Source organism: Benincasa hispida, chromosome 12 (assembly GCF_027475165.1).
Source record: "Benincasa hispida cultivar pf3 chromosome 12, pf3_genome.v1.1, whole genome shotgun sequence".
Taxonomy (NCBI): Eukaryota; Viridiplantae; Streptophyta; class Magnoliopsida; order Cucurbitales; family Cucurbitaceae; genus Benincasa; species Benincasa hispida.
Genome location: NC_143489.1, coordinates 26,415,232 through 26,435,174, shown reverse-complemented (window position 1 = coordinate 26,435,174; position 19,943 = coordinate 26,415,232). Strand labels below are relative to the sequence as shown.

The 19,943-nt window shown below is 33.4% G+C and overlaps 1 protein-coding gene across 1 annotated transcript; it reads right to left on the bottom strand.

Moving 5' to 3' along the window:
• Positions 1-5,143: 5,143 nt before the first annotated feature.
• LOC120068020 (uncharacterized) lies at positions 5,144-18,436 on the bottom strand. The gene is made up of 5 exons (XM_039019686.2): positions 18,010-18,436; positions 8,393-8,872; positions 6,812-6,964; positions 6,260-6,708; positions 5,144-6,172 (listed from the first exon to the last, which is right to left on the bottom strand). The coding sequence occupies exons 1-5, from the start codon at positions 18,212-18,214 to the stop codon at positions 5,372-5,374; spliced, it is 2,088 nt and encodes a 695-aa protein (XP_038875614.1). The 5' UTR covers positions 18,215-18,436; the 3' UTR covers positions 5,144-5,371.
• Positions 18,437-19,943: the final 1,507 nt, after the last annotated feature.

The following is a 19,943-nucleotide window of genomic DNA, read 5'->3' as shown; positions in this document are numbered from 1 at the left end:
AGACTTATTTAAAGAAGTAAATTGATTTAAAGTAGCTGACAAGAAATACAACTTTCATGCATATTTCTATCATTGATAGATAATGATAGAAGACTATCTTGAGTATCAATGATAGACTGATTTAAAAAAGTTGACAAGAAATACAATTATCAGGCATATTCTATTACTGATAGATATGAAGGGATCGAATCCTAAAGCAGAAGCGAGTGGTCACTTTTGCTTTGATTACACCCTAGAATTTTACAACACAAAAGAGATAAACTAGTACCTTCAAAATGCAATATTATTCGGGTTAAGTATGAAAATTACAGGGAAACATAATGTTACCTTTGAAGAACAAGCTTCTTCAAGTTTCTTCCTTCACGAATAGATCTCCATAGCACTTATGGGATGCCTCCAAAAAGTCTTCTCAGCTATTCTCTTAGTAAGAACTGACTTTTACGAGCCTCCTTTTTTAAAGTAAAGGGAGATGATTTTTTTTAATAGTGATGTTTCTCTATAAAATTGAGAAAATGAAAGAAAGCTTCAGAGAGAGGGAGAGATCTTATTTCCACATATCAACAAAATAGACAATCTTTAATAATGCAGACCTTCTGCATTTAAGGACGAGAGAGGAGTCATAACTCCTTTCACCCATTCCCCTGAAATGTAATTGGGTTATTTTCTTTTTATTTAATCTAATAATAAATAGTTAGATAAGTTAAGTTATTTATCTATTTAATTAAATATCACATAATTAATTAAATATATATTTGAATCATATTCAAATACACTTTAATATGAATCTTATTCACACTAACTTTTAACCTATATTCTAATAGGAATCTAATTCATATTTTAATAAACTTCTCATATTATATAGTTTAATTTTGAATCACATACAAAATAAACTTTATATTATAATATATCTATATACATTATATTAATTGTATCAGATACAATTAACATAAATTCCCTTAATCAATTTGAACATTTCAAATTCTTTTAAAACTGTTGGTTTTTGTTTATCCGTTGTGAGGTAGTAGGGGGCCTAATAGACTTGTAGATTATAAGCTCCAATGGTTCAAGGTTAATTAATTAAACTATTTAATTAATATTTATTAACTATGGGACAAACTACTATAGGCCTATAGTTGCACTCTAAACATTACTGAATATGTTACTTCCATGAATACAACCATTACAAGTAAGTCGATCCTTCACGAGTGTTCTTAATTACAACTAAGTCAAATTATTATTTTACAGCTATAATTACCCCTTTGTCCTTAAGTACCACTAATGTTCTAATGAAGAATTTTTTTATGGTCCCACTATAAACAAAGTACCTCTAAGGCCAGTGAGAGAGTGGGACTCATTGTTCAAGACTTGGAATCAGCACTTGGGAACTACTCATCTTCTTAGCCTACGATAGGAAGGAGTAAATTTTATCTTGTGTAGTTATGTTCCCAGCTTCACACTCAATCAAGTCCCCAAAATGGTAGGCTTATTGAGTCAGCAACTCGAACCACTCTCACCCATACAAATCAAAGGACGAGCCATCATAGGCAAGAGTTCATAACTCACTAAGGATTGAGATTGAGTTACATATGGTAATCCTGTGAAATATTAATCTGTTTAGTCAATGGTGAAATCAATTATTTTGCGGTCCTATCTTATACAAACTCTTTCTATAAGATACCTCCACTCGCATGTCTCCACATGAACGATCTGGATAACATCGTTTGTAACAATTACAAAGTGGGTTATATCCATGGTGTTATCCGGATTAGGCACTTAATCTTATCCACACACTATAGATTCTTTAGATTATTTCTTGAACATGATCCACTTATATGTCAATTATATACTGTTCAAGTACCATGAAATAACCTTAGATTTTTACTGCAATGGATAATTCATTATTACATATTAAATTAAATACTATATTAATAATTAATTAACTACGAGGCTTTATGACATAAATCCCAACAAGATAGTGATAAAAGACTATCGTTGATTATAATTGATACAAATATATCACTTTCAATTACTTATAAATAGTGATAGAAGACTATAATTGACTATTAATAGTAGACCGGTTTAAAGAAGTAAATTGACTTAAAGAAGTTGACAAGAAATACAATTTCTAGACATATTCTATCACTGATAGACAATGATAAAAGGCTATCACTGACTATCATGATATAAGTATATCACTTTCTATAACTGATAGACAATGATAAATAATAACAAAATACTTAATTTATTAGTGATAAGTGATGATAAAAGATTATCATTATCTAGTAGTGGTAGAAGTCTATCTCTTTCTATCACTAACTATTAGTGGTAGACTTCAAAGTTTGATAGGTTATCTTTAAGCTTTGTCTATTTATACCGTCGTTATGGGTTTGCGATGCGGAGCGACCGACTTTGTTCCCAAGAGAAGGAAAATGGAGTCACCACCAATCTTGATTTAGAGGAGATGACTTGGCAAAAAATATACTAAAATGGTCTGCAAACGAAGATAAAGGTTCATGGGTCTTTTATATATGGGAAAGGTATTTGCATTCCTGAAGTTTACTTTTCTCTTGTTAATTTAAAGAAAATGATATTTGTAGAAAATGATGATTTTTATATTGATTTTTAAATTTCCCATATTTTATTGATCACTATGAAAATAAATGATGAACAATAATTATGAGTGGTAAAAGACCATTGATTTTTTTTTTTTGAATTTAAATTGACCTTCTAAAATAAATTAATCACCTCAAGAATATCATGGAATCAACCTTTTGAAATCCTAATTTTCGTCATAAGAAAGTTTAAACAAAAAATACCTAGGAAAAATGTTTTGCGAAAACCTTTTTTATTTGTATTTTTAAGAAAAATATTATTTAAAAGAAAAGTATGGAAGGAAAATTTTATTGCTATTTTTTTTGTAAGAAAAAAATCTTACGAAATCAATTTTATGTTTAGGTTGTTTTATTTAAAGAAATATCAGGGATTGATTTATTGAAATTCAAAATTTACTTTCAATGAAAAAAATGCCTTTTATGAAATTTTTTTAAATGCATATTTTTCTAAATTTTTTACTATAAAAAGAATAAAATATAATAAAAGGAAAGAAAAAAAAAAGAAATTTAATCAAAATTTTATTTAATAAGAAACATTAAAACCAAATTGGTAGAATCTCAAATCATGGCGTTCCGAAAGTTTGAGTTTCATCGTCCAAAAAAATCTTTGTTTTTTTATGCAAGAATAAAATGTTTATTAACTCAAATAAAAATGCACAAACAATTATTAACGAATACAAGAACAAAAATGTATGAACAAATACTTTCCAAAAATCACGTTTATGAACATTATTCGAGGGATTTTGAACCATAAATGTTTCAAATGTATGTAGTAACTATGATTCTAAATCCTTAAAAAAAAAAAAAAGAAAAAAAAAAGAACAAAGACCATGAATCTAAATTTTGCATAACACACAAATGATTTTATTATTAATACAAATCTAACTATATGGATATAAAATTGCCATAAAATAAAAATGCTACACAGATTGAAATTCTTTTATAATGTCATGAGTGAATGTAAAAGAGATACATCTAACATATGCCTAAAAAAGAACAGTTGCAAATATAGACATTAGATCCAAAGTATTAGTAGATATAACATAATGTAAGAAAAAATTACAAATATGTCCAAATTTAAATAGTGTACAGTGATAGACCATATTATTGGTAGATGATATAAACCATATTACTAGTAAGAGTCTATCAACGATAGAAGTCTATTGCTGATAGACTTGTCTATATTTGTAATTTTTTTAAAATGATGTTATACACTTGGTTATTATTACTAAAAATGCTACCAATTGCAATTACCCTAATTTTTTTTTAATAAAAAATGAGAAAAAATGGAGAGATTGTTGGAGTATACGAGAGAGGAAAAGAATCAAGAGAGAATGAAAGAAAACGAGAGAAAAAAAATTGGAGAGAAACACTTCTAGAGTTTTTTTTAAGAGACGGTCGCAAATATAGACATTACACTCAAAGTATTAGCAGATATAACATAATATAAAAAAATTGTAAATATGGTCAAATTTAAATAGTCTATCAGTGATAGACCATATTATTGGTAGCAGTCTATCAGTGATAGAACATATCACTAGTAAGAGTCTATCAACGATAGAAGTTTATCACTAATAGACTTGGGAGTCTATCAACGAGAGAAGTATCATTGATAAACTTGTCTATATTTGCAATTTTTTTTAAATGATGTTATACACTTGGTTATTATTTCTAAAAATGCTACCAATTGCATTTTTTTTAAGTGTGATATTGTATACGTTCAAATGGCTCATGGTCACTCAATTTATAGAAAACCCAAAGCCTTTTCAATTAAGAAAAATCAATCAAATTAAATTTAAAAGGAATTAATAAAACTGATGGAAGATTAATTAATGATTTGAAAAATATTTTGACACAATTAATTCTTTCTGAATTTGATTAGATATAAATTATTTCAATATTATATTAATTACTCAAAGGCTTACTTATTTATTTATTGTTATTTTATCTTAAAAGCTAGCAAATTCTAAATCATGACAATTACGCAAAATCTAAAAAAAAAATAAGGATGAACAAATAAAATACCGGACAAATTTAGAGGTCTATACATATAAAGAAAGAATACTCAAATAACAAAACATATAATTTATAGAAACTTATGACATATTTTAACATTGATAGACAGTGATAGACTTACACATTCAATCAGAGAAAGAAGTTTATCACTCTCTATCAGTGATAGACTTCTTTCTCTGATTGAATGTGTAAGTCTATCACTGATAGAGAGTGATAAACTTCTATCGCTATCAAGGGTAGATGTCAACATTTGATAATTTCTTTTTTACCTTTATGTCTACTTATACCAAGAAAGAATATTAAAAAATAAAACATTGATAGACATTTACAATATTTGATAGTGATAGACAGTAATAAAATACTCAAATTATCATTGATAGATAATGATAAAAGATTATCACTATCTATCATTGATACAAATCTACTTTTATCATTTTCTATCACTGATTGTCAGTGGTAGACTTCAACATTTGATAGTTTTTTTTAAACTTTGTTTATTTATACCAAGAAAGAAATGCGATGGAGGGAACATGTGGTTTAAATCCTCCTTTAACACTATTGTGATCCATGATAGCTATACACATTTAAAATAATTATTCTTAAACAAGTGACTAGCTAGCTTCAAGCCTTAACCATTAAAAAAATTTTCTTTACACCTCAAGAATAATACTCTATGCATAAAAAGAAAAATAAAAAAAGCAAACTTTCTTTTTTGGTGAATCCAAAATTCTGCATGCATGGAGTTAATTAGAGTCGTTAATGGTGTTGGTCGGTAACCAGTCTATAGTAAATTGGCTGAAATCCTGCGAACAAGATGCAGAATCACGTGCAGAATGAGGCGTAGAGCAGATAATAGAGTTGGGTAAGGGCAAAGGGGAAGAGTCAGTGGTAGATGATGAGAAAAAAACCGTGAGAGGAGATGATGAGGACAATTTACGCTGACGGGACCTGAAAAGAAACTTAGACAAATAAGTGTTGTGAAATATATCGACCCATAGTTTAAACTGAAGCACGCAAAAGCAGCAAACTGGAACAATCGTTGTTGTAGCCACTGTGGTAGGAACCCACGTATTTGTATTATTGTGGTAATGCATAAAGAAGGTTGCACTAAAGGCCACCACCATGCACACAATGGAGATGAACAACGAAGTGAGTCCGATGAGCAATCTAAAGGGCAGTGAATGCAAGAAATCATCTTCTGAATAGCGTGACGTTAGGATCGACAAGAAAACCAAAATTGAACTTGAGGCTGAGATCAAAGCAACTGCATCTGATATAACAAACACAGTGAACCAAAACCTCTTTTGAAATATAGGAGTGCCTTCACTATTATCACCACCAGGAACTGTGAAGGCTGCTGCAAATATTACTGTGGCAATTAAAGTTGATACAAGCATGCAAGAGTTTGCTGTGTTTCTCATCCACGCCTCGCCATCTTTACGAAGATCTTTGTGCTCTTTAGTGAATAACTCGCGCGGTGTCAACTTTAGAGGATCCTCACATTTGGCCTCCAGTTGGGACGACAGGACTATCTTCTCTACTTCCTTCATTATTCAATTTGAAAGGTCTCATGAGAGAGAGAAAACAAAGGTTTGTAATATAATGTATCAATGGGTGATTAAGTATGTTACCTTAAACCAAAGTAATTCACGTTGCATTTGAAGGGCTGCTCCTGAGACCCTATCGAGATGGTTAGGAGCAGCCAGTTTTGCAGCCAGATGTAGAATATTATACTTTCCTTTAACAGTGGTTCTATATTTTGCAGAAAAGTCCTTCAGCCCACCAATCTCATATATTAGATTGAACACATCCTCAAGTCGATTCTCAACTGCTACATGAAATATACTTTTACCATCAGCGTCTTCTTCCCATACAATATCTGGATATCTACGAATGAGTAAAACCAAAAACTCAACATTTCCTACACTTGCGGCATCATGAAGCAATCTTGAGGGATGTCTAATGAAGCTCAACAACTCTTTTTGTGGAAACTCAAATACAGCATGTTTCCATAATGATTCAACTAATTGACGGGCTACTGTCTTCATCTCTTCTTCTTTATTGGAGATCCCTTGCACGACTGTGCAGTCAAAGATGAAGCAAAGGTTATGTCATTAATTAAGTTGTGTATATATATATATAGACAAAATGAAGAATTTAAAAGGGTAAACGTATAAACTAACAAGTGATACAGTTTTTCCAAAAGTTTAGCCGATCTCCACTATCGATTGCTGACGGTTTTCTAGCCATGACATGCAATGCTGTCTCGTTATTGTTTTTTGTGTCTTTCATGGTGGCCAAGCTTGGATTCAATTCCAAAATTTTCAAACTTATATCTGTAAAGGAGAAGTGAAATTTATTAGTTAAAGTCCCGTTCGAAAACCCATTTAGTTTTTAGAAAATATATTTGTGTATGACTTCTTAATTATGAATTATCTTTCTGCACTAAACAGTTAAAATCTTAGTACAATTCTAAAAGTTAAAAACAAACTTTTAAAATCTACGGTTCTATTTGGTAACCATTATGTTTTTTTTTATTTTAAAAAATTAAATCTATATCATCAACATTTCTTACAATGATTTGCATCTTTTTAAGTACAATGATTAAATTTTTAGCCAAATTCCAAAAACAAAAACAACTTTTTAAAAGATATTTTAATTTGGTTTAATTTTTTGAATTGTTGATGAAAAATATATAACAAATGATGAAATTTGGAGGTGTAAGTAGTGTCTATAGGCTTAATTTCAAAAAACAAAAACAAAAAACAAAATGGTTACCAAATGGAATTTACATTTTTTGTTTCAAAACTTATTTATAAAGAAAATTAAGGGACCGTTTGGAACACCAACCAGAAAGTGGTGGAGTGAGCTATTATAACTCATTCCATGTTATGAGTACCAAATATATAATAGTGGTGTGTATAACTATTTATAACCTACAATTAAGTATAGTAAATACTATTTCATAACCCTCTTTCCCACAACATTCACTATTTGTCACTCATCCTCTGTTTTTTTCTTTGCTATAGTGTTTACTGCTTCTTACCCAAACTAAAATAGTTTACAACCTCACAAATTATTATAACTCAAACTAAATAATCTGCACCTCAAACACTAACTATTATAATTCATTAACTATTATAACCTACCAACTATAATAATCACTAAACATAATAATCGACTCGGCACCCCAAATGCCCGCTAAATGGTAATCAAACAGAACTAGGGTTGGAACAGGGTCAGGGCCGGGAGGTGGGTTCATCGTCCCCATCCTCAATGGGGGAATTTACCCCTATTCCCGCCCCCTGGCGGGGATGAAGGTGGGATTTCTCGTTTCCTGTGTTAACCCCTACAAGGATTCCCTTGTTAATTCCTAATACGGACTAAATTAAGGTTGGGTCTGGGCTTGAACACTTTAGTTGAACTTAAATTGAACTAAACTAAAAACTGAGTTAAATGTAAAAAGTTAAATACCATATATATATATATATATATATATATATATTTAAAAATCTAATCTGGGTCGGGACGGGGTCCCCTCCCTGTCCTTGGACAGGACCCTAAAAAGGTCATTAGTTTAACCCCATCCCTATTCAAATCAGGGATTCTCCATCCGAGTGGGGTCCCATGGAGACCCAACCCCACGAAAAATTTTGTCAACCCTAAACCGAACCTAAAGGATACCCTATGAGAAAATTTATATATATATAAAAGCACACGCATAGGGGAGATAAAACAAAACAAGTTGTTAGAAGTGAATTTACCAAAATAGTCACTATGTATGGTGGCAATAAGAAGCTCGATCTGTTCCTCGGAGGTTAGCTCGATGAGTTGAGTGACAGAAAATAGGTAGGAAGCCATTGGTTTGCATTTGTAAGAAACTGCCATGAAAAGAGGAGTAACATCACCAAAGCCACGAATAAGTGGAAGATGCTTGTTCTTATTAACCATCACCTCAGCAATTTTTACAACTCCTGAAGCAGCAGCAAAGCATAGGGCAGTGTTTCCATGTCTATTTTTCAAAGCAACTTCCTCTTTGCTCATTTGTTTTACAAGCTCTTCCACAAAACCACTGTGCTTGGCTCCAGCGGCAATATGCAAAGCAGTCTCCTTGTCTCGTGTTATTGAAGCAGTTAACAATGATTTATTATTCACCAAAATAGATTGAGCATTTTTCCAATCACCCTCAAGTGCAGTTCGATACAGATTAATCCTTTGTTCAAGATTTTCAATTCTTTGTTTTCCTGAAAACATATCAACATGTTTTACATTTCTAATGAAATACATTTATATAGTATATATATGTGTTGTGCATCATAGGCTTCTATCATCAATAAAAACTACATATTTTAGTAGTTTATTATTAATAGGCTTATGCAAATAATTTTATTTTTGTCTATCACCCATAAAATATTTTTACGTTTATTATTAATAGATGTCTATCATTTATCAACTATTTTTGTTGATGGACAATTTTATTCATCTTACTAATGGACCATTAATATGTCGATGGTTTTTTTAATTATTGATACACTATTTTTTATATTTATTAGCAACTATTTTAAAACTATTTTTATGTTTAGCATTAATGTGGAACATTTTCAGATAAACTATTTCTATGTATATAAATGACAGACATTTATTATTGATACATATCTATCATTTGTATATAGGGTATATTGATGATATAATGGTATTAGTAATTTATTGTTATTGCCATCCATTGTTTTTGTTATTAACTTTAAATTATGATTGATCTACTATTTTTTTAATCTTTTGATGTAAAATTTCAACGGTAGACCAAATTAAATTATCACTAATGATCTACTTAAATTTTGTTTTGAATTAGTATTAATATACGATTGAAATACCAAATGTTATATTTAATTATCATTCTAAATGATATATTTCATATTTTATATATCAACAATATCATTGATAAGTTTTATTTTCTCTAAAACTAGTATATAACAATCAATTGATATAAGATATACGAAATATATATGTTACATAATTGATATACCAAATTAGATTGAATTTCTATACCATCAAAATCATATCAAAACTTTGAAAAAAAACATATCAACTGATAAAATTTAAATTCGATATATCAATTGAAAAAGTTAATGTAATTAAGATATACCATCAAAATTAATATTGAAAACATAACACAACTAGTATAAAAACCCAAATCAATCATCTAAATTTAAATGAAAATAACTCTATATTAAAACAAAATCAAACAAACAATGTCCACCATGAGACATTTAAAGTCATGATATATTAGTTGTAAAATGATAAATTAGTTGATTGATATACCAAGTGTAAAGTATATCTAATATACCAAAATATAAAGTATATCAGATTTAAATGTTGATATATAAATGAGGGTAAAATCATAACAATAAGAACATCGAAAATCGATATGTCAGTAGGTGATAATTGGTTTTGAGATGGTTTGGAACGTCAATCGGTTGACCACATTGACGGTAGGTTGGTTTTGATCCATTTGGTGATGAAAGTGTGAATGTATACTAAGTCATATGAATACTAAGTCTCCTGTATACTAGGTCTTCTTTGGAGAGTCTTTAGGTTTTGGTTAATTCAGTTAGACTCTATTCTTAGGGTGTTAATACAATATTTATACCCTTGTACAGTTCCTTGTAAACACACACTTGATAAATACATCTTTCACATGGTATCAGAACCTTGCTAGCTGGTTTCTTCTTTCTCTTATTCTCTGTCATCGCTGCCGTCTGGTCATTGGCCGACTATCCACCTAGAACCCCTCCCCGACATAAAGAAGAACCACCCAGATCCCTTGTCCAAAGCCACCGTGAAAAACTCGATCCTTGATCCCTACAGTGAAACACTCGATCCTGTAGCCTATGTGAAAAACTCGATCCTCGACCCCCACTGTGCAAAACTCGATCGAACTCGATCCTTGATTCTTAATCTAGAACTTGATTCCGTCCAAAACTCGATATGATTTAAAACTCGATCCTCGATTGAACTCGATCCCCAATTCCCGGTCCAGAACTCGATCCTTGATCCCCAGTCTAGAACTCGATCCACGATCAAACTCGATCTCCGATTACCGATCCAGAACTCGATTCTCGATCGAACTCGATCTTGGATTTCCCAAAACTTGACCCTTGATCCTGTCATCCAAGTCGATCGAACTCGATCCTCGATTTCCCAGAACTCGACCCTTGATCCCTTCAGCCAAGCCGTCAAGCCGTCAAGCCTCCTTTGTTGTCCCTAGTTTTCTTCTCCTTCTAAGCCGCCAAGCCACATGAAAAAGGATCATGTATTTTTCCCATTAATACTATTCTTGGTGTGACAAATTGCATTAATTGGGCCCATTAAATGAAGAGTTTCTTAATCGAGCATAAATTATGGCGAATCATCACTGGTGATATTCTCCAGCCAGTCAAGATATCCACTGAGGAAGATGCTAGATTTATTACTGGTCATTCACATTCAGTTTGATGTGTTTGTCGATGCCAAAAGTTTGTGGGATTTCCTATCTACCCAGTTTCAGTCCGTTGGCTTAGCACACTACTATCAACTGCACAACACCTGAATAATCTTACTCAGGAGATGGGACAATATGTTAATGACTACTTGGCTACACTTTAGCCAATTTGGACACAATTGGATCAAGCTAAAATTAGTACTGATCACTTTCACCTTATTAAGGTTCTTATGGGACTTCGTCTAGAATATGAGTCGTTTTTTTTTGCTCCACTGTAGCCCTCTTCCATCTCTAGATGCAAAAATTCAGAAAAATCTATTTGAAGAAAAACGTCTTGGCATCACTTCTTCCTGATAATCGAAGGTTGTACTCGCCAGAACTCATATACCTAGTAGTTCTGGAGCTTCCTTTTGTAAAAATTGTAAGCTCACTGGGCATAAATTTGCTGACTATTCAAAAGTCGAGTGCAGATACTGTCACAAAAGAGGTCATATTCTAGACAACTGTCCTACAAGACCACCGCGTCCACCAGGACATACCTCCAAGTTTTGATCTTTTACATCTAATTATGGCTCTGCCTCTGCTGCTGTCTTTGAACCTTCCTCGTCTACTTTTCAAATGAGTCACTTACAAGACTTGCTTAAACATGTGATTTCATCCAATTCTTCCACGCTTGCGGTCTCCCCAGGTAATAAATGGCTTATTGATTTCGCTTGTTGTAACCATATGAGGTCTTGCACCTACTTCTGTCAAATCTCTTCCTCCCATTTATGCCGTTGATGGTAATTGCATGACCATATCCCATGTTGGCTCCATTGACACTTCCCTGTTATAGCTTTCCAATACTTATTGTGTTCCAAATCTGTCTTTTAATCTTTTCTCCATCGTGAAATTGTGTGACCTTGGTTTAATTATGTCCTTTTCTTCTACTGGGTGTCAGGTTCAGGATTCGCAGTTGGGATAGATGATGACATGCAGAAATGCATGTCATCTTAGGCCTTTTACTTATAATTATGAAGGTCGTTAAGCAGAATATGCGGTAATTATGATAGGAATTCATGAGAAAATGAGCTTGCGGCGATCAACATGTTGAATCTCAGCTAACCTGTTATTATGCGTTCAATGTTCTATTTTTGTAGCTAATGCAGGAAGTGGACGCAAATGCGGAAACCGGACCACCGCATAGACGACCGCATGCGGAGAAACTCTCCATCGCAAGGCAAACGCGTTCGATCAACGCATGGACGTTGCGGTAATCAACCGCATGTATCCATCGCATGGGAATTGTGCTCGTTGAGCGATTGCGGTCATCGTGTAGAGTTGCGATATTAAGGGAATGCAGTCACTAAATAATTGCGGCTATGCGATAACGCATACTAATGGGATCAATGCAAGGTTGGTAGAATGAACGCATCAACGCATTTACCTCGAGCAGATTAGAAGCATATGTTGACATTTCACCTACCATGCCATTAGCAGCAGAGGTTTAGAAAAGGACTAACGCGCGGAATGTTAGAATCAGAGCAGTCCATTAATGCTGTCGGCGATCCAGGCGCTATATAAAGATGCTGATGAGCAAAATTTCAAGTTATCCAGGGTTTTCGCCCAAGGTTGAATCTAAGGTTTTCGCCTGAGGTTCGCTTAGGGCGGATCCTTATGATCCAGACAAGATGCATGAGAAGACGTTTGAGAGTTCTTCACCTCCTTCATCCATTTCGAGTGACGATCGGAGCCTTCAACCGAAGCTAGATCTCGGGAGAGTCAGCTCCACTGTTTAACCATGGCACCACCGGCAGCCTTGACGCACATCCACTGGAAGCAAGTCATTGCTTCCAGCCGATCATTTCATTTTCCCTTCTTTTCTTATATTGTATTGTATACATTTTGTGATTAAGAAATTAATACATTTTGTGTTCAATACATTTCTATGTTTCCTTCGATTCTATCTCTATTTTCTCTACTTAGCATCTTCATCTTCATTGCATCACTTAATGAGATTGATTGAGTATCACATACTTAGTCATGTGGATTAGGGATATGAAGCATGTAGCAAACCATTGAGAGGTGTGCGTTGTGTTAGTGTGTGAGAAAATCTTATTTGCTTAGTGTGATGCTGTGGCAATGCTTGTCTATAGGCTAATGTATTACTTATATATGAGTAAATTCAGCAACAACTAACTACCCGGGAGGGTAAGTGGTTGGTCGTATTAAGCAATGTAAGCCAGTGTTCACTAGAGATAGAATACTCTTACATCAACCAAGTTCATGCGGTTATCTTGTCTTATGTTACGCCCAATACCCCTTTAAAGCTACTTGAGAGAGAGTCTAAAGAAAGAACCTAAGACTTGAGAGAGCTAGATTAGAATCTAGACTCAAGAGAGCAAAGATTAGACCTGCATAAGCAAGAGATAGAGACTTAGAGATAAGCTCTATTTGTCAACATGCATCGCATGCACCCTAGAGATAGGTATGACGATACGTGGTTGCCTTGTTTGTGTATCATCGCATAGACAAGAATTAGAACATGCATCACATATCACGTCCAAGGGATGTTAGTTTTTGAGTAAATTGACTTCTAATCTACCGTCACCAACAAACGATTGGTACGGGCCGCAAAGTGGGAAGATTGTTTGAGTTCACATCTCTTTGGCTTCCTGTTTGTTCTTTTTTTGCCCTTGTCACCGATTTTTCTATCTATCAATGACACCTTCATCTCGATCATGCTTCTTTCGAAAAACTTCGTCATTTAATCTCTAGTCATAATTTGAATAATGTCTCTAAATTTGTATCTTTTGACTACTTGAATTGCAAACTTGCAAAACAACTCGCATTGTCTTTTTCTCAGTCTAGTTCTATAAGAGGTAATCCTTTTGACTTAATTAACTTTGATATTTGAGGACTCGCTCCTATTTTCACTGTCAATGGGTATCACTACTTTTTTTTATTCATTGATGATTACTCTCGGTTTACCTGGATATATTTCCTTAAACACCGCTTTTCCCTGTCTCAAATATATATTGATTTTGCTAACATGGTTCACACTTAGTTTTCTAGCCCAATCAAAGTTCTGCGTACAGATAATGCCTTGGAATATAAGAACTCTAGGCTTCTTTCCTTTCTCACCCAACAAGGTACTCTTATGCAGCGCATTTGTCCTCATATCTCTCAACAGAATGGGCGAGCATAATGAAAACATTGTCACATCCTAGACTCCATCCGGACCCAACTTTTGTCTGCCTCTTATCCTGCAAAATTTTAGGGTGAAGCCGCTCTTACCTCTGTCTACACAATTAATCGTCTTCCTCCATCTGTTCTTCAAAATGCTTCTCCGTTTGAATGCTTATATGGTACTTCTCTTGATTACTCTAACCTCAAGGTCTTTGGTTGTGCATGTTTTGTACTTCTTCACCATAATGAATATACCAAATTAGAACCACGTGCCCATCTTGTTGCTTTCTTGGCTATGAAACTGAATACAAAGGTTTCCGTTGTTAGGACCCTCTCTCTAACAGATTGCATATCTCCAGCCATGTCACTTTTTGGGAGCACACTATGTTTTCTAGTCTATTAACCTTTCACGATTCTCTCTTGAGTCATCTTCCCTATAATGCTTACGGTACGTTTGATCTTTTCTCTTCTTCTGCATCTTCTGATGATTCTGAACTTGAATAGTCTATGCCTGTCTCTGTTGACCTTGATCATCCATCTGTCCCAACCATAGATTCTGGACCTGTTCATGACCCTACCTCTTCTATTCGACGCTCCACTAGGGTAAGGGCATCTCTTACTTACCTTCGAGTTTTTCACTGTTTTTCTATTATCATTTCCTTGGTTGAACCTAACTTCTTTCGTGAGGCAAATACTAATCCTCTAGGCAGCAAGCTATGAAAGAAGAACTTCAGGCTCTCAATAAAATGCACACATGGCACTATGTTGACTTACCTCCCTAGAAAGAAACCCATTGGTTGCAAGTGGGTCTACAAGATCAAAACTGACGGTTCTGTTGAGCGTTATAAAGCTCGGTTGGTAGCAAAAAGGATATTCTCAAGAGTATGGGATATATTACAAAGCTCTATTCGGTGTCTCTTAGTAATTGCTGTAGCTAAATGATGGCCACTTTTTCAAATGGATGTCAAGAACGCATTCTTTAATGGGGCCTTATCTGAGGAAGTATACATGCAACCGCCCCCAAGTGTCTCTTGTCCATCCTAGAAAGTATGCCTCCTCCGATGAGCATTGTATGGTTTGGAACAAGCCCCTCGAGCTTGGTTTGCAACTTTTAGTTCCGCTATCAACTTGAATATACATACGTCTAAATCTCATGACATGACACTATTTACGTGGCAGACAACTCATGGTATGGTTCTTCTTCTCCTGTAAGTTGATGATATGATTATTACTGGGGATGATCCTCAAGCTATCTATGATCTACAACGTTATCTTAGAGAACACTTTGAGATGAAGGACTTGGGTTCACTCAGTTACTTTCTTGGCCTTGAAGTATCATTGAGCTCTGCCAGTTATTCATCTCAAGTAAAGTATGCCTTAGATCTTTTGGGGCACTCTAGTATTGCTAACTCTACTACTACTCTAACATCACTCAATCCCAATATTCGTTTGACTCCGTTTGATGGAATTCCACTTGAGAATGCCAGACTCTATCGTCAGCTTGTCAGTAGTCTTATTTATCTAACAGTTACTCATCTTGACATTGCATATGCTGTTCACATTGTTAGTTAGTTCATGGCTGCCCTCGGACCATTCATTTTACTACTGTTCTTCGTATCCTCCTTTATGTCAAAGGTATTTTGGGGCATGGAATTCAATTTTCTTCCCAGTCTTTCCTAGTTTTATCAGGCTATTTAATGCTGATTAGGCTGGTGATCCTATTAACCGGCGTTCTACCTCCGATTATTATACCTTGGTGATTCTCTCATTTCTTGGCGTTGTAAGAAACAAAACATTGTTTCTCGTTCTAGTACAGAGTCAAAATATCGTGCTCTGGCTGATGCTACGTCAAAACTCTTGTGGCTTCATTGGCTTCTTGCTGATATGGGAGTCCCTCAGTTGTCTGCCACTATACTTCACTGTGACAATCGTAATGCCATTTAGATTGCTCACAATGATGTCTTTCATGAACACACCAAGCATATTGAGAATGATTATCCCTTTGTTCGTCATCATCTCCTGAGCGAAAACTCTGATGTTATGCTCTATTTCCACCGTTGAGCAACCTGCCGAGATTTTCACTGCACCTTTGCCTCCTGGTTGTTTTCTCTAACTACTTAACAAACTCAAGTTTATTCCTACCTTACCACCTTGAGTTTGAGGGAGGGTGCAAATGTATACTAAGTCATGTGAATACTAAGTTTCCTGTATACTAGGTCTCCTTTGGAGAGTCTTTAGGTTTTGGTTAATTTAGTTAGATTCTATTCTTCGGGTGTTAATAAAGTATTTATACCCCTGTATAGTTCCTTGTATACACACTTAATAAATACATCTTTCATAGAAAGAATGAGGTAGAAGTATGAAAGGAAGAGAAAATAGAAGAGGATAAACTAGCATCGATCTTTTCGTTCTAGAGGTGTGACAGAAGAGAGAAAGGGAAGAAAAAAAGAGAAAAAAACTCCAAAAGACAGAAAAAATAAAGGAGAATAGAGTAGAAAAAAGGGAAGAAGAAAAGAGGAGAGAGGAAAAAAAGGGGGAGGGATGAAAAGAGAGAAGAAAAGATGGGAGTAGAGAAGACAGAACAAAAACAAAGAGAATGAGAGATGTGAAAAGAGAAGAAAGTAATGGTTTGTTAGATAAACTAATAAAGAAGGGGAAATTTTCATATACGGTTTTATTAACATTTTTTCATATTGACTCTAGTTATTGTGTGCCAAGTCAACACATTTTTAAAAATAGAGTGGGACACATTAATGTGGGTATACAAATATTTAAGAAGGTAAATTTATAGTGTGGACTGAAGATATGGTATTTACTAGGAAAAAATTCCCACAAAGAAAGCAAGAGAGAAGGAAGAAGATAAAAGAAAAAAGAGCAATACTTGGGTGTTATTGTAACTAGGTCTATGTTTCCTAGGAAAAAATTCCCACAAAGGAAGCAAGAGAGAAGGAAGAAGATAAACAAAAAAAGAGCAATACTTGGGTGTCATTGTAACTAGGTCTATGTTTCCTTTCCTCTACACATAAAAGAAAAAAAATGAAAATTTTCACAAATAGAAAAAATGTCAAACTATTTATAGAAATAATAAAAAAAATATAGATAGACACTAATAGAATTCTATCAGTTTGTATCAATGATAAACTTCTATCAACGTCTATTAATGCTAGACTTCTATTAACATCTAACACTGTATCGAACTTTATCAGTCTCTATAAAAAAAGATTAAAATTTTGCTATTTTGTGTAAATAGTTTCCCTTACTTTCTATTTTTGAAAATCCCTCCAAAATTTTGTGTTAATAATTGTTTTAAAAAATATAAATTGTCCAATTGATAATTTTTAATTGAGTAGAGTAGCAACTCTGCATGATATATGGATGCAATTTGAGTTTTTTCCTTAAAAATTTAGAAATCATATTATATTTTTTCAATGTTAAAAGTATAAAACCACCTTGAAAAAAACAGCAGCATAAGAAAAGAAACCACCCGTTGTTTTTCAAGGTGGTTTTGTGCTGCCCAGAATAACATATACTCATATATATATAGTGCGTACATGTTCGGTCGGTTGGTCGAAAAGGGTGGTTTTGAGTGAGAGATTGACAGCGGTTTCATATATATGCAATTGTCATAAAGAAAAGCAATTACCGGTTTAAAGCCGAACTTGACCCTTCAACTGAAATTAAAGAGAGAGAAAAAGAAAAAGAAATGGTTGAGTTAGGAATTAAAGATTTACATACTTGGTTGAACAAAATTATCTGTGGAATTGTTGGAGTGAGGGGGAGCTTCCAAATCGTGGGTGTGAGCCGTAAAATTAGCAAGTGGGTTTGGAGTGTCAAAGCTGGAAAAGTTGACATTAGAAAGATCGAAAGTAAAATTAGTTGATGCCGCCGCCGCCGCATATTGTTGATTGGTTTGCTGCTGCTGCTGCTTTGTAGGCTTCATTCTCCCACCTCCTTCCAATTAATTTTCTACCTTTCAACAGCAACAACAATAAGAATAATGGCAAATTTAAGCCTAACCAAACCTAATATATATTGTAAATGATGAAATTAAAGCGCATGGCCTCTCTAATGCAGAAGCTAAATGCAGAAGCAAATAGCAGTGGGAATACAAGGAAATTTACTTTGGTCATTTTTTAAAACGAAAAACTGCAATGGGAACTGCAATGGGAACTGCGGCTGCCATGGAGATATAGCTGAGTTTTCAGTCAACTTTCCAGATTAGGTTAGTTAATTAATTAATTATATAGTTTACTTTATAAGATTTTTCAATGTGAAAAATGAAATTTCCGGGTAACCCCATTTCCCAATTTTCTCACAATTGCCATTTAAGTACCTCAATATATATATATATATATCTGTCGGCCGCCTCTTCTTTTAACATATTATCAAAATATTCAACTATATTGCAATTGTCTCTTTCGAAGGCAATTTCTCCAACCATCTCTTAATTGTCCACCGTGGGACTGATGATCTTTTTTCAAGTTCAATACGTGTTTGGGACTGTTAATTTCAACTTATAATATTTATAATTGAAGTTGAAGTTAAACTACTGCTTACGTTGATTGGGAGATTAGTGATTGAATCAAATGAAAGATTTTGGATCAATCATGATTGCTATGTCATTTTTCAAATTAATGTCGTAATTACAAATTATCAAATTTTGGACTAATTAAAAGTTAACATGTGTAATTGAAGAGTTGACAAATCCCGCCGATGTTGTGTGTCTTCATCATGATTGTTAGATCAAATAAACTAATTTGGTCCAATTTTGTATTAATATTCAAGAAGAACAGTCCCATTTTGTATTAATTCAACTTGTTAAGTCCTTTTTCTTTAGAGAAGAACTTGGAAAAATAAAAAGCCATAGATTAGTTTTATGTGGGTTTCATTCTTTTTGGATCCAAAAGTTCTTATGGGTTTCTTCCTATTGTGGATGAAATTTTATTGATGTTGTATATATTCTTATTTGGAGTGGCTCGAGCTGAAGAAGTAGAAATCTAAACTTTGAAGATGGTTCGTATTGATTCATCTTGAAACAAAAGTAAAAGAAGTAGATGAGGCTTAGAGCACTACAGGAAAAGAGACCTAAGATAGTTTCAAAAAAAATGCTATAATAGGTTTTTTATAGCGTTTTTTACAAAGTCGTGACAACCCACGCTTTTAAAAATATAAGGTTTTTTATTGCATTTTTAAAATGCTATAAAAAGTCCAACCTTTTAGTAACATTTAGTAACACGCTATGAAATACTTAATTTTTACAGCATTTTACAAACCACAATTGATCTTTGTATCATCTAAGATAGTATTTTGAAAAAACTATAAAAATGCTTTTATAACCAAAATTGAGGTTATTGTTCATCTATTATAGCATTTATTTGAAACTATAAGTGTTTGTTTAATGAACGCTATAATAAGTCTTCAAATGTTCAAACAATTTTCTTTCCATAGCTTTTTAAAATTTTTATAGCTTTCTTTATGAACTTTTTATATCTTCTCAATTATGTTCAAGTTGGTATTATTGTGTTTCATACCTTGCTACACATTAAAAGTGACAAAATGTATTTATAATTCACATAATCAAAATGTATATATCTAATAAACATTTATACAATATTCAAATTGTCAAAAAAAACAAAAAGAAAAAAAAGAAATATATTAATTAGTATCTT

What these genes read in the sequence shown, in the direction of transcription:
- LOC120068020 (XM_039019686.2), bottom strand. Translation starts at nt 18,214, where the DNA reads ATGAAGCCTACAAAGCAGCAGCAGCAGCAAACCAATCAACAATATGCG. An exon ending in AGATAATTTTGTTCAACCAA is followed by an intron (nt 8,873 to 18,009) that starts GTATGTAAATCT and finishes ATATGTTTTCAG; the next exon opens with GAAAACAAAGAATTGAAAAT. An exon ending in TTGGAAAAACTGTATCACTT is followed by an intron (nt 6,709 to 6,811) that starts GTTAGTTTATAC and finishes TTGACTGCACAG; the next exon opens with TCGTGCAAGGGATCTCCAAT.